At 48.0% G+C, this 13,511-nt stretch overlaps 1 protein-coding gene across 2 annotated transcripts in view; it reads left to right on the top strand.

The window, feature by feature from the left end:
• Window positions 1–13,511, top strand: part of ADISSP (adipose secreted signaling protein) — a 257,887-nt gene that overhangs the window by 215,185 nt on the left and 29,191 nt on the right. For both annotated transcript variants that reach the window (XM_056855232.1, XM_056855231.1), the window contains one exon: window positions 7,296–7,438. In XM_056855232.1, the coding sequence (XP_056711210.1) occupies window positions 7,296–7,438 (143 nt within the window). The remainder of the gene's footprint in view (window positions 1–7,295; window positions 7,439–13,511) is intronic.

The raw sequence follows: 13,511 nt of genomic DNA, 5'->3' as shown, positions 1-13,511 counted from the left end.
GACTAGATGACCCTTGAGGTCCCTTCCAGCTCTTTGTTTCTGTGTGTGTGGGCATGCACACATGTGTAATTCGCTGATCTCTTTACTTAGGGGTCAGTTGCCGCCTGTCAGGCACCCCTAGAATCACCCCTGGTGAAGTAATGTGGGTGACATATTACTTTCTCTAAACAGACGCATTGGTGTGTAGGCCCTTTTATAGAGCCCCGTTGAGGGGAAAGCAGCTCCCTGGGATGGTTGTGCTGTTGCAGGACGGATCCCGTCATGCTGTTGAGGTCTCTGGAGCCAGAGCTGACCCTGGGTACGACCCCTCCCCTCCGCCCGGAGCTCAGAAAAGAAGAGCTGCAGCTGCATCGTTCTCCCGCCAGCAATTAGGGCTTCCTTCTCATCCAAGCCTACAGGGGTTTTGTATGCAAAAAAAAGCCAACCAAGCCAGCTGTCATTCTCTGCCTGTCAAATATGCAGGGATATTTTCCACCCAGTTCTTTGATTTTAGGGGTGGGCCGTCAGGAGTGTGCCCCGAATCAGCTTTGGGGAGGGGAGCTGAGGGTTTTTGTGGCATCTGCTTCCCTTTGACACTTGACTTTGCTTGCCTGTGGCTGAAGCCCTTGGCTGCCTCTCCCATCCACCCCCATTGGGTACCGTTTTCTCCTTCAGTGGGTAACTGTCCCTAGAGGGAGGGGGGGCAAGAAACAGAGATAATGGCCTGCTGGGGAGAGATCAAGAGAGGGGTAGCCAGGGACTCCAGTGTTCCTGTGCGCCTGTGATCCCCTACCAATTTCTCTGCTGGTTTCCAGGAAGCCTTCATGATTCTCACCATAGAAACGTAGAACTGGAAGGGACCTCAAGGGTCACGTAGTCCAACCCCCCCAAACAATGCAGGAAATTCACAACTGCCCCCTTTCATTCCCCCAGTGGCCCCTGCTCTTCAAAGTGGGCCATCTTTGCCCAAAAGCTCCTTCTGCGGCAAACCGGTGTACCCTCTCTCATGCCACAGAACGGCCTCTCTTTTTGTGCTCGAAAGCAACACACACCCCCAGGCCCTTTTGTATCAGCAAGTTTCCATGGGACAAAACTGTTGCCAGGAGAGATTAATGTTCCCCTCCCAAAGCAGGAGACGGCTGAGCTTTTCACATGTTGGAAATGAGATTCCATCTGATGCGCCTCTGCTTACCCTGGGAGCGGTGCATCTTTTTGTTTCCTCTCCCGCCGTCTCCTGGGCACCAGTCTTATCTCTCAATGCCAGCGTGGCATCTCTGGTGGAAGCTGGAGCCGATGGCCCTCAATGGCTGTTTTTCTATTGTAATGACAGCTCCCTCCATCTCTGGGCCTCTGTTTAATCTTGTCAGGCTTTTGCTTAGGACTCACGGCAGGGAATGACAGCAGGGGGGTGTTCTTTATGGCTTCCTCTGCAAGGTCAAATCCTGATGAGCAGCTGGGGTGGTCCTAATGCTGGCCAGGGTGAAGCAGCCCTTCCTGAGCAGTAGATCCTCATACTGTAAAAGGACATTGCCTCATCTATCACTCGACGAAATTATTACTTAGTACATTTGTATTCTGCCTTTCTCCCCAATGGAGACCTAAAGTGGCTTATATCCTTCTCCTCTCTTCCATTTTGCCCTCACAACAACCCTGCGAGGTAGGCTAGGCTGAAAGAGTGTGACTGGCCCAAGATCACCCAGCGAGCTTCATGGCACAAGTTGGCTAGAGATATGAGGCCTTTGTCATGTTCTGGTTCCAGTCTGGACCCATCTCTCTGGCAGCTGGTGAAACCCCACAGTCCGTGTGAACATGCACATACTCTATCCCAATCGGCCTACACAACGCAGGTACCATGGGCCACGAGCAGAGGTCATGTCTACGGCATCAAAGTGCTCATGAGGTCTCCAGGAGTGACAAGCCCACAAAAAGGTTGGCTGGCCTACCTGCCCTCAGGGCCGTGGCTCAGTGGCAGAGCATCTGCTTGGCATGCAGAAGGTCCCAGGTTCCATCCCTGGCATCTCTGGTTAAAAAGAACCGGGTCGGAGGTGACGGGAAAGGCCTCTGCCTGAGACCCTGGAAAGCCACTGCCAGTTGGAGTAGACAAGATGGACCTTAATGGAATGATCGCTTGGTTCAGTATAAGGCAGCTTTGTGTGTATTGAAGTCCAGCACTGTTTCCAAATGACTCTAAATACCCACATTTACTTATATTAGTCTGTCGTTCTCACTGGGATTACACAGAGTGAGTCAATACACTTAATAGGATGGGACATCCAGTCAACAATGAAATAGGATTTGGTTTGTGGAACCAACCAGAAATCTAAAAAGAATTTAAGCAAAGCGTAGGTGTTAACATGACACATAAAATGCTGCAAGGTTACATAGTAGGATCAAATTTACACCAAGCTGTACACAGTACTACAGACCACAGTCCCCAATAATTTCTCCAAGTAACTCTGTGAAGCCTTTTGCAACAGTCCAGCTCTGTTGCCCGCGTAGAAAAGCTCCCTTCAATAATTCACTTTTCCATAATTTGTGGAAAGCCATGAGAATGGGAGCCTTCCTGACCCCAGGCAGGCCGTTCCCCAAGGTGGGTGGGGGAAACAACAGAAAAGGCATGGGTATGGGCAGTGGTTGATTTTGCCCATTTGCAGGTTGGCACCTGCAGAAGGCGTTGCTTGGCTGAGCAAACCTGCGGATCATAGGGGAAGAGAGTCTTACAGAACTGAGGGTTTGAAGCCATGAAGGGCTTCGTATGTGATAGCTAATACATTAAATTGAGCCTAGAAACTGAACCTGCCTCATACTGTCATTGTTCTTTCATGGTCAGTATTCTGTTTTGACTGTTTGCTGCTCTCCAGGGTTTCAGGTTGGGATCTTTCACATCACCGACTCCCTGAGCCTTTTAACTGGGGATGCCGGGGACTGGACCTGGGACCTTCTGTGTGCCAAGCAGATGCTGTCCCACTAAGCCATGGCCCTGATTCCCTTCAGTCAGGACTCAGTGGGATTGTGTGTTTGCTTGTCCTACATCACTGGTTCTCGACAACCACCGTATCCTCCTGGGCTTCCTAGTACCAACGTACTTGTGAGGATCTGTGCATCTCTGGCTTCATTCCTTCCTGGAAGATACGCACCAGAAGGGGGTGCTTGGGGCCTCTTGTTTGACCCCGTAGTTGGTAGGGTGCTGCAAAGGTTTTATTCTTGATTCTGTGTGACATCTGCATGAAGCTCATTTCAGAAATCTGGATTATCTTCACCAATGTGCAGATGGCATGCAATTTTGGTTCTCTCCCCTCTGTCAAAATCCAGGGAGACTGTAGAATTGCTGAGGCAATGTCTGGATTCGGCAAAGGACTAGAAGCGGGGTTTTTTTTAGAAAAAAAATAAAATAAACTGAAACTTAATGCAGATAAACAGATGGAGGCGCTCTGGGTGGGGACAAAGGCTGATCCAGGAACTTCGATTGGTTCTGCGTAGTGTTACGATCTCCTGGGAAGATCAGGCGTGCAGCTAAGAGGGTACTTCTGGACCCCATGTTTGTTTGTCCAGAGGTAAATGTCAGCTGTTGCTTGGAACGCAGGCTTTTTTGCCAACTGTCTTGAAGAAAGCAGACCTTGCCATAGGCATACATGTGCCATGCCTTTTTAGCTTGGCTACTGCATAACACTCTATGTGGGGCTGCCCTCGAAGATGGATCAGAAGCCACAATGGGTATAAACCGTAGCAGCTAGAGTCCTAACCAGGGCATGCCACTGTGACTATATCAAGCCAGTGCGGAGCCATCTATCTTGGCTTCTAATTTGTGCCCAGGCCCCTGCAAGGTGCTGATTTTGACTCTTTAACATCTTTGTGGCTTTGGCTCTGAGCCCATAAAGGGCGGTTTATGTGATTTGTCCGACCTGGAACTTGAGAGGGAAACAAACAAACTGATCTGAACTGAAGTTGGGTTGGTGGGGGGGCTGAGAGAGGGGCCTCGTCTGCTGTCACCCCCGCGACTAGGGTCTCCAGGTCCCTCTTTGCCACAGGCAGGAGGTTTTTGGGGCGGAGCTTGAGGAGGGCGGGGTTTGGGGAGGGGAGGGACTTCTTTTTTATAATTTTTTTATTTTTCAAAACTATTAAACACATATTTCAGCAGATACAAATAAACAATAATCATCAAAATAGATAAAAAAAACATTCGCCAAGATTGTTGCATTCAATCATAGGTTAACTTCCCCTACGCCCTCCTCCATCTCAAAATAAATTTATATATTCTTTTGCATGAAAATTTCTAATCCGAATGTTTATTTCCATTATTTATCTATCCCTTACTATAACAAAAAACAAACCAAACAAGAAAAGAGGGTTAATAATTAATTCTATCTTATAATATAATAAAATAAAAAAAGACAATAATAATAAAAGGATTAATAGAACAAAGTAGCATTAATTACTTCCATTAAGAAATTTAATTTGTTTTAAATTCTCCATTCCTCCCTAACACCAATTCAATGAAATATTACTGGTAAATTTATTATCAAATAAAATCCATATCCATTTAAAGGGGAGGGGAGGGGCTTCGATGCCGATCCTCCCCCAGGAGCTGAAAGAGACCATGCCCACGCCTGGTTTAAGGACCTTCCTTCTCTGGAGGTCCTTCAAATTTGAATGAGAGTCTGCTGGGCTGTAGTGGTGGTATTACCACTTTGCTCTGCTGGTGGGAGAGGGGAGCAGCTCCCCACCCCCATATAATATATACTATGAATAGTTCGCAAGGTTTCTGATTCTATATTTGTAGAAGAAGACGAAGAGTTGGTTTTTATATGCCGATTTTCTCTACATTTTAAGGAGAATCAAAGCAGCTTACAATCACCTTCCCTTCCCCTCCCCACAACAGACACCCTGTGAGGTGGGTGGGGCTGAGAGAGTTCAGAGAGAGCTGTGACTAGCCCAAGGTCACCCAGCTGGCTTCATGTGGAGGAGTGGGGAATCGAACCCGGTTCTCCAGATCAGAGCCCACCGCTGTTAACCACTATGCCACCGCAGCTTTTAAACTGTGAAAGCCAAGGTGGGGTTGCCAACTTCCAGGTGGGGCCTGGAGATCTCCCTGTAGTACAACTGAGCTCCAGAGATCAGTTCCCCTGGAGAAAATGGCTGCTTTGGAGGGTGGACTCTATGACATTATACCCCAGGGGAGACTCTCCCTTCCCTAGGCCCCACCACCAAATCTCCCAGAATTTCCCAAACCAGAGGTGGCAACTATCAAAAGGCGAAATATTGTCGAAGGCTTTCACGGTCAGAGTTCATTGGTTCTTGTAGGTTATCCGGGCTGTGTGACCGGGGTCTTGGTATCAAAAGGCATTTTAAAAAAATCTAAATAAATATACTTGAGCATCTGTAGAGGCTGAGAGATGCCTGGGGTCCTTCTTTCGGGGCTAGGAAAACTCGAGAGGGCAGGGGGTAGAAATAGGAGAGATCCTGCAATTGCTGACAGTGCTAATATACAAAGGGAGTTTAAAAAAAGGTAAAGGTCCCCGGTGCGAGCACTGGGTCATTCCTGACCCATGGTGACATCACATCTCAACGTTTCCTAGGCAGACTTTGGTATTTTTGCGGGGAGGACGTGCAGAAAAGCGTCTCCTCCCTTTTATGGAGAAAAGTGACATAAAAATGGCCAAATAAAATCCCACAATCTTGTGCGGGGAGTGGGGGAAACCTCCAGTTTCTTGGAAACTCAGTGGGCCGTCAGCTTTGCCATTCACATGGACCGGGCCAGCGTTTGGTGCTATAAAATGGGCTTTCCTTCCTCCTCTGGGCATCGCACAGTCTTGGGGAGATTTCAGAAATGTTTTTTTTCCACAGCTCATCTTGTATGAGCTTCTTACCCTTGGCAGCCTTGTTTGGATTAACCTTTTTTGGTCTGGATTTCTAGACCCGCTATAATGACTCCAGGGTGTGGGATATGCTGCTGAGCGTTCATCAGAACGGGGTGCGAGGAAACAGCTGTATCGCAGCAAGCCGGCTGTACAACAGCATTCAGTCAGCAGCGGCTTCCTTTTGTGTTTCTTGTCCGAAGCGTCCTAGAGATTTAAGCCCACATCGATCCCTGTCTTCAGCCTGACCTGCTTTGCTGATGAGCATCTTGTGGTGTCTAGGTGACCCACATCAAAAAATAATATGTACTGAGTGGTGGGGAGTCATGCAGTTCTTCTGCTGGGCATTTTGTGACCTTGTAAGCTCTTTTAAAAAAAATATGCCCCCCTTCCCCTTTGGCATAGCAGTGTCCTGGAGCAGTTCTGTTTCGGTCTCCTTCTGAGAGCCGGCGTTGCATAGTGGATGGAGTGGCAGGCTAGGATCTTGAGTGTCCTGGGTTCAGATCCCCACTTCGGCCACGGAAGCTTGCTGGGTGACCTTGGGCCTGCCACAAGCTCTCAGCCTGGCCTACCGCAGGGCTGTTGTTGTGGGAGAATGGAGGAGGGGAGACCGATGTTTTAAAAGTTGCTTTGAACCCCAACAGGGGAGGAAGTGAGATATAAATAAATGCAAATGCATCCCCCTGCCATTTTGTCTATTTAAAATATTTGTCTGCCCACCTTTCTCCGTGGCATCTTTGGGGAGTCTGCCAGTAAGGTGAATCTGTGGCTGGCAACTCGGGCGCAGCCAAGCTCAGACTCTAGAGTTGCCAACTCAGTGTTGAGAAATTCCTGGAGATTTGGGGTGGAGCCTGGGGAAGGGAGGGTTTGGGAAAGGGATGGAACTAAGTGGGGTATAATGCCATAGTGCCAATTCTCCAAAGCAACCATTGTCTCCAGGGGAACCGCTTTTCAGTCTGGAGATCAGTTGTAATTTGAGAAGATCTCCAGGCCACACCTAGAGGTTGGTATCCCTATCAGGCTCCCAAGTTGTTCTTTCCACCACCCCTCAGGCCAAGCCAGCTGCTGGTGCCGTGCCAGCGTGGTGTAGTGGTTAAGAGTAGTGGACTCTAATCTGGTGGATCGGGTTGGTTTCCCCACTCCGCCACATGAAGCCTATTGGGTGACCTTGGGCCAGTCACACTTCTCTTCAAGCTCTCTGTGCCTCACCTGCCTATCAGGGTGTCTGTTGTGGGGAGGGGAAGGGAAGGAGATTATAAGCCTGTTTGAGTCTCTTTAAAGGCAGAGAAAATTGGGGTATAAAAACCAACTCTTCTTCTTCTCCTCCTTTCTTCTTCTTTCTTCCCCCCACCGCACTTTTGACCTGCTAGCGCTGCTTTCCCTTGCTTCTTGGAGACTGTTCCCAAAAATCTGCAGTTGGTCGATATTAATCCTCGTGTCACTGTGCTTTTCCTTCCGCAGGCACTAAGCCCAAGGCGGGAGGTGTCCGCTTTGCCCCAAACCAAACAGTGGAGGGCCCTTCCAGCCACGTCCACTTCGATGAGAAGCTTCACGATTCGGTGGTCATGGTCACCCAGGAGAAGGACGGGGACTTCCTGGTGAAGGTAAGAGCTGGGAAGCGTGCTCTTTGGCAGTACTTTTCTGTGCCATCCAGTCGCAGCCAACTTATGGCGAGTTGATCCCGTAGGATTTTCAAGGCAAGAGATGAGCAGAGGTGTTTTGCCATTGCCTGCCTTGCATAGCATCCCTGGACTTCCTTGGTGGTCTCCTATCCAAGTCCTAAGCAGGGCCGGATCCTGTTTAGCTTCTGAGAATTGAAAAGATAGGGCTAGCATGGGCCATCCAGCTCAGGGCATATTTACCTTGAAGTAATTCCTACTGTTTTGAATGGGGCTTACCCTTGGGTAACTGAGCAAGGATTGCCACCTATAAAAGTTGGAGGGGGTGATCCTGGGGTTTTGTGAATTTAGGTGGTGAACCTTTTTCAGTGGTTTTGCTGGGCCGGCTGTGTCCCTGCCCTCTTCAGTCAGTGGACTCCTTGGGACATGTCCTTTTGCATTGTCCTTATGTGTCCCAACTTAGGCTAAAATGGATAATACCATGTTTTAACAAATGGTCCGCGTTTTCTCGACCAACTTGGAGCAAAAGGTTCAGTTCCTCTTAGAGGACTCTGATCCTCAGTGTACTTATTTAGTTGCTCGTTTTTTGGAGGCTGCAGAGAACAGTTGCAGGGAGGTGTTTTCAGAGATGAGTCTTAAGTTTTATGGTTTTATTGTTCAAGACCTCACCGTCTAAGAACAGGGGGAAAGAGAGAGAGAGACCTGCAAAAGGGAGTGTCTTAGCTCCCACCCGTTGGGGATGCCACACATCCTCACACTAGGCACTTTGCAAACCAGGTCTGTGCTCTGTTCCCTCCATCGATGGTTTTTGCCAAGCATGGCATGTGCACAGGAGTTAGAGGTTTCTTCTCCACTGGAGGGAGAAAGTTGGTCTCTGCCCCGGGAACAGTTGCAGGTTGATAGGTTTGCTTATGTTGGTTTATTTTCTGCTCCATGGCTGTTTGGGGCTCAGCAATCCCGCCACCTCTGCAGATCTTCCTCACTTTGTCAGACATGGGCTTGCGGGAGGTTGGTCTGTGCATTCAGGGGAACTAGAAACATGCATCTACCATCTGTTTGGCGTCATCTGCTGTTCTAAAATGATTATTTGTGAATGTTTTAATTATGTTTGGTGTCCTCTACTGCTTTAAAATAATTATTTGTGAATGTTTTAATGATGGGTTTAGTGTTTTAATGAATATTTATTGTGCCTGTAGGCTGGTTTTAATGTCGTTACCTGCCCCGAGCCTGGCTTCGGCCAGGGAGGGTGGGATAGAAATTGAAAATAAATACATAGATTAGTTAAATAAAACAGATGAAAGCGAAGAGTCTTCCAGTGCTGGACGCATCCCGTTTTGCTTGCAAAGACTCACGGGATAGCCCCAGCCCCGGTTTGCAGGTTTGAACAGGCTGAGGATAAACTAGGGCAACTGCTTGGCCGCCGGGTGAAGCGGGATGCAGGAGTGGATGGACCGCTGGGTTGATCCGGCTGGGCTGGCCTTTGGCCCTTCACCTGCTTTCCTCATTAGCTGGATTCCTTCCAGGCTCCCTCAGAAGACAACTGACCTATTTCTGGACTTTTGTTCCCAAGCAAGTGGCCTACATAGAAAGGAAGCATCTGGACCAGCCAGGATGATGGGAGTGTTGAAATTAGCAAGTTCTTCTTTATAGCTTAGGGCAGGGGCGTTAAACTCAATTGTTATGAGGGTCGGATATGACATAAAGGCCACTTGGTTGAGCCAGGCCTTGCCAGCCCGGATCTAGTTTAGGGAGTGGCTGCGTTGTCTGGTTTGCGGGCCGGATAAGAGCTCTCAAGGGGCCGGATCCACCCTGCTGGCCTTATGTTTGACACCCCTGGCTCAGGGAGCTAGAGATGTCGTTCACTTTCGTCCTGGAGCGCTGTCCCAGGAACTGGGCACATGTGGGTGGCTCAGCCCTTGCCCAAACTAGCAGTGGTAGGCTACAATGAATGGCATCCTTCCTACATCCTGATGAGTTGTGTGTGGGAGGGGAGGGGCCATAGCTCAGGGGCAGAGCCTCTGCTTGGCATACAGAATGTCCCAGGTTCAATCCCCGGCATCTCCAGTTAAAAGGTCCAGGCAAAAGGTGAGGTAAGGGACCTCTGCCCAAGATCCCGGAGAGCTGCTGCCAGACTGAATAGACCGTCCTGACATTGATGAGCCAGTGGTCTAATTCAGTGCAAGGAAGCATTGTGTGTGTGTGTTCTGAGCAGGTGGGAATCTCCTCCCCGTCTCACGTTGCAGCCACAAAACATGGAATCTATCAGGTTGGATCTGGCACCTTTGTTCCACCGTTGGTGGTGCTCCTCTGGCTCCTGGAGCTTTTCTCTGATGCACGAGTCTGCACTGGATCCAGCCCCACTGGTTCCTTCTGAAGGGCTTTTGGAATAAATATGCACTGTTTTCTAAAATGCCCATTGGAATGCACAAACACAAGGGTGGCTGACCGCTCGGGATCTTCAGGGACTTGTCCTCAAACGGCCGAGCGGAAAAGTCTTGGCCAGCAGCCACTAAAGTGCATTGGGAAGGGTTGTGATTCTGCACCCTGACCAGCAAGAATAAAGCTTTCCTTTCCCAGTGGTAACAGGAATGCATGTGCTTGTGATCCTGCAAATTGCTAGGTTTCTTATTCCAGCAGCCGTTCAAAAGGAAGCCGGGTATTCTGGCAGCCATTCCCCTTCACTTGTGTTGGTATATTCCTGTTTCAAGGGGTCTCCAGGCCACTTGCCTGCCTGGTTTCCCCTGCTTCAGTCTCTTCCTGCGCCTACTTCCCAGAGCATCCCCAGGAGGAGGCGTTCAGCCGCGATAATGCGGCTTGGTGCCCTGTGGCAGCTGATGCCTGCAGCGTTTCCAGCTTGGGAATCCCCAGTGGGAGGTAAAACAGTGTCTTCAGCGGCAGATTTAATAGTTTCGTTTTAGCAGCTGGCACTTTGCACCTCCCGTCCTGCAGGTGTCTGCAGTGAGGCTGCAGGAAATATGGGCCCATGAGCCAAGTGCTGGGTGCTCTCAGAGCTGGTTCTGGGAACAAGACAATCGCATTTGACTCCAGGCAGGCTTGGGTACATTTTGTGTGTATTACGTTCCCCGTGGCGCCGAGTGTTCAGCTGCAGTACTGCACTCAAAAGCTCTGCTCACGACCTGAGTTCGATCCCGACAGAAGTCAGTTTCAGGTTGCCAGTTTATGACTGACTCAGCCTTCCATCCTTCCAAAGTTGGTCAGATGAGTAGCCAGCTTGCTGGGGGTAAAGGGTAGACGACTGGGGAAGGCAATGGCAAACCACCGATTAAATATAGTCTGCCTAGTAAACGTCGTGGTGTGATATCGTCAAATGGGTCAGTAATGACCTGGTACTTGCACAGGGGACTACTTTTAACTTTATGTTCGGTCAACTCTCTTCTGACTTACGGCAACCCTATGAATTAATGTCCTCCAAAATGTCCTATTGATAATAGCCTTGCTCAGGCCTTTCAGACTGAGGGCCATGGCTTCTTTGATGGAGTCACTCCATCTCATGCAAGGCAACATAAACTCACAGGTAAGTACAGAAATGGAAACCACGGGGCACATAAACCACGGATTCCGATGTCTGTACACTAATGCGCAGAGTATGGGAAACAAGCAGGAAGAACTCGAAGCCCTAATTCAGGAAGGGGATTTTGACCTAATAGGCATTTCTGAAAGTTGGTGGGATGTCATTCATGATTGGAATATTAAGATTGAGGTGTACAACTTATTTAAAAGGGACAGATTGATAAGGAAGGGGGGAGGAGTAGCACTGTATGTCAAACATGTTTACACTTGTGAAGAAGTACATGAATCTGAGCATGGTAGTGCAGTCGAGACTCTATGGGTAAACATAAAAGGAATAAGAAATAATCGTGATATTCTCATGGGGGGTCTGCTATTGACTGCCAAACCAGGCAGAGGACTTGGATGGGACGCTCCTAGACCAGATCACAAAGTTCTCAAAGAGACGGGACATGGTGGTCTTGGGAGACTTTAATTACCCGGATATCTGTTGGAAGTCAACGCTGCTAAAAATGCAAGATCCAATAAATTCCTGACTTGTCTTGCTGACAACTTCCTGTTCCAGAAGATGGACAGGGAAACAAGGGGGTCTGCTATCTTAGACTTGATTCTCACCAACAGGGAAGAAGAGGTCGATGAGGTTAAAGTAGTAGGCACCCTGGGTAGTAGTGACCACGTACTCTTGGAATTTACAAACTTGGGGAGAGAAAAACCTATACGTAGTCAGACATGTAGGTTGGACTTCAAAAGAGCAAATTTTAACAAACTTACTTATGCTAGGTAGAATCCCATGGTCAGAAATACTTAAGGAGAAGGGAGTTCAAGAAGGGTGGGCATTTCTTAAAAATAAAATACTGAAGGCGCAATCCCAAACCATTCCTATGAGAAGGAAAAATGGGAGAAGCCTAAAGAGGCCAGGGTGGCTCCATAAACAGCTTTTTAAAGAGTTGAGAAATAAAAAAGACTCATTTAGGAAGTGGAAGGAGGGCCTTATAACCAAAGAGGAATATAAGCAAATAACTAGTGCTTGTAGGGAGAGTGTTAGGAAAGCTAAAGCTCAGTATGAACTTAGGCTAGCGAGAGATGCTAAACGCAACAAAAAAGGGTTCTTTTCCTATGTACAGAGTAAGAGTAAGGACAAGGACAAGATAAGCCCATTGCGTAGACCGGACAGTGAAATTGTTACAGGAGATGAAGAGAGGGCAGAACTCCTCAATTCCTACTTTTCCTCAGTCTTTTCTCATGAGGGAAGTGATGCTCAACATGGCATAAACCGAACATGTGATGAGGGAAGGGATTTGCAGCCTAGAATTGGCATTGGGGTAGTGCACAAACACCTGATTTCTTTAAAGGAAACAAAATCCTCTGGGCAAGATGAATTGCACCCAAGGGTACTCAAAGAACTTGCAGATGTAATTTCTGAACCTCTGTCCATTATTTTTGAAAAGTCTTGGCAAACAGGTGAGGTGCCAGAAGATTGGAGGCGGGCAAATGTTGTCCCCATCTTCAAGAAGGGGAAAAAGGAGGATCCGGGTAACTACCGACCCATCAGCTTGACTTCTATACCAGGAAAAGTGTTCAAACAAATCATCAAACAGTCCGTCCTTGAGCATTTAGCAAGGATGGATCTGATCACTGAGAGCCAGCATGGGTTTCTCAAGAATAAGTCATGTCAGACTAATCTTATCTCCTTTTTTGAGAAAGTTACTACCTTGCTGCATCAGGGGAATGCTGTAGACATAATTTATCTAGATTTCAGTAAGGCTTTTGATAAGGTTCCACATAGTATTCTAGTTGGCAAATTGGGAAAATGTGGGTTAGATCCTATTATTGTTAGATGGATCTGCAACTGGTTGACAAATCGTACCCAAAGAGTGCTAGTTAATGGTTCCTCATCCACTTGGAGAGAAGTGACTAGTGGAGTTCCTCAGGGATCTGTGCTAGGCCCTGTGTTGTTCAACATCTTTATAAATGATTTGGATGAAGGAATAGAGGGGATGCTTATTAAATTTGCAGATGATACTAAATTGGGAGTGGGAGCAAATACGGTAGAAGACAGAGCCAAGATGCAGGATGATCTTGACAGGCTGGAGAAATGGGCTAGAACTAATAAAATGCACTTCAACAAAGACAGATGTATAGTTTTGCATTTATGTAGGAAAAATCAAATGCATAATTATAGGATGGGGGGGACTTGTTTGAGCAGTAGTGTGTGTGAAAAGGATCTTGGGGTCTTAGTAGACCAAACACTGAACATGAGTCAGCAGTGTGATGCGGTAGCTAAAAAGGCAAATGCAGTCTTGGGCTGCATCAACAGAAGTATAGTGTCCAGATCACGCGATGTGATGGTATCACTTTACTCTGCTCTGGTTAGACCTCACCTAGAGTACTATGTTCAGTTTTGGGCACCACAATTTAAGAAAGATGTAGACAAGCTGGAACGTGTCCAGAGAAGGGCAACAAAGATGGTGAGGGGTCTGGAGACCAAGTCCTGTGAGGAAAGGTTGAAGGAGCTGGGTATGTTTAGCCT

Source organism: Euleptes europaea, chromosome 9 (genome assembly GCF_029931775.1).
Source record: "Euleptes europaea isolate rEulEur1 chromosome 9, rEulEur1.hap1, whole genome shotgun sequence".
NCBI classification, from domain to species: Eukaryota; Metazoa; Chordata; class Lepidosauria; order Squamata; family Sphaerodactylidae; genus Euleptes; species Euleptes europaea.
The sequence above is the reverse complement of the archived record's forward strand: the minus strand, read 5'-3'. Positions and strand labels throughout refer to the sequence as shown.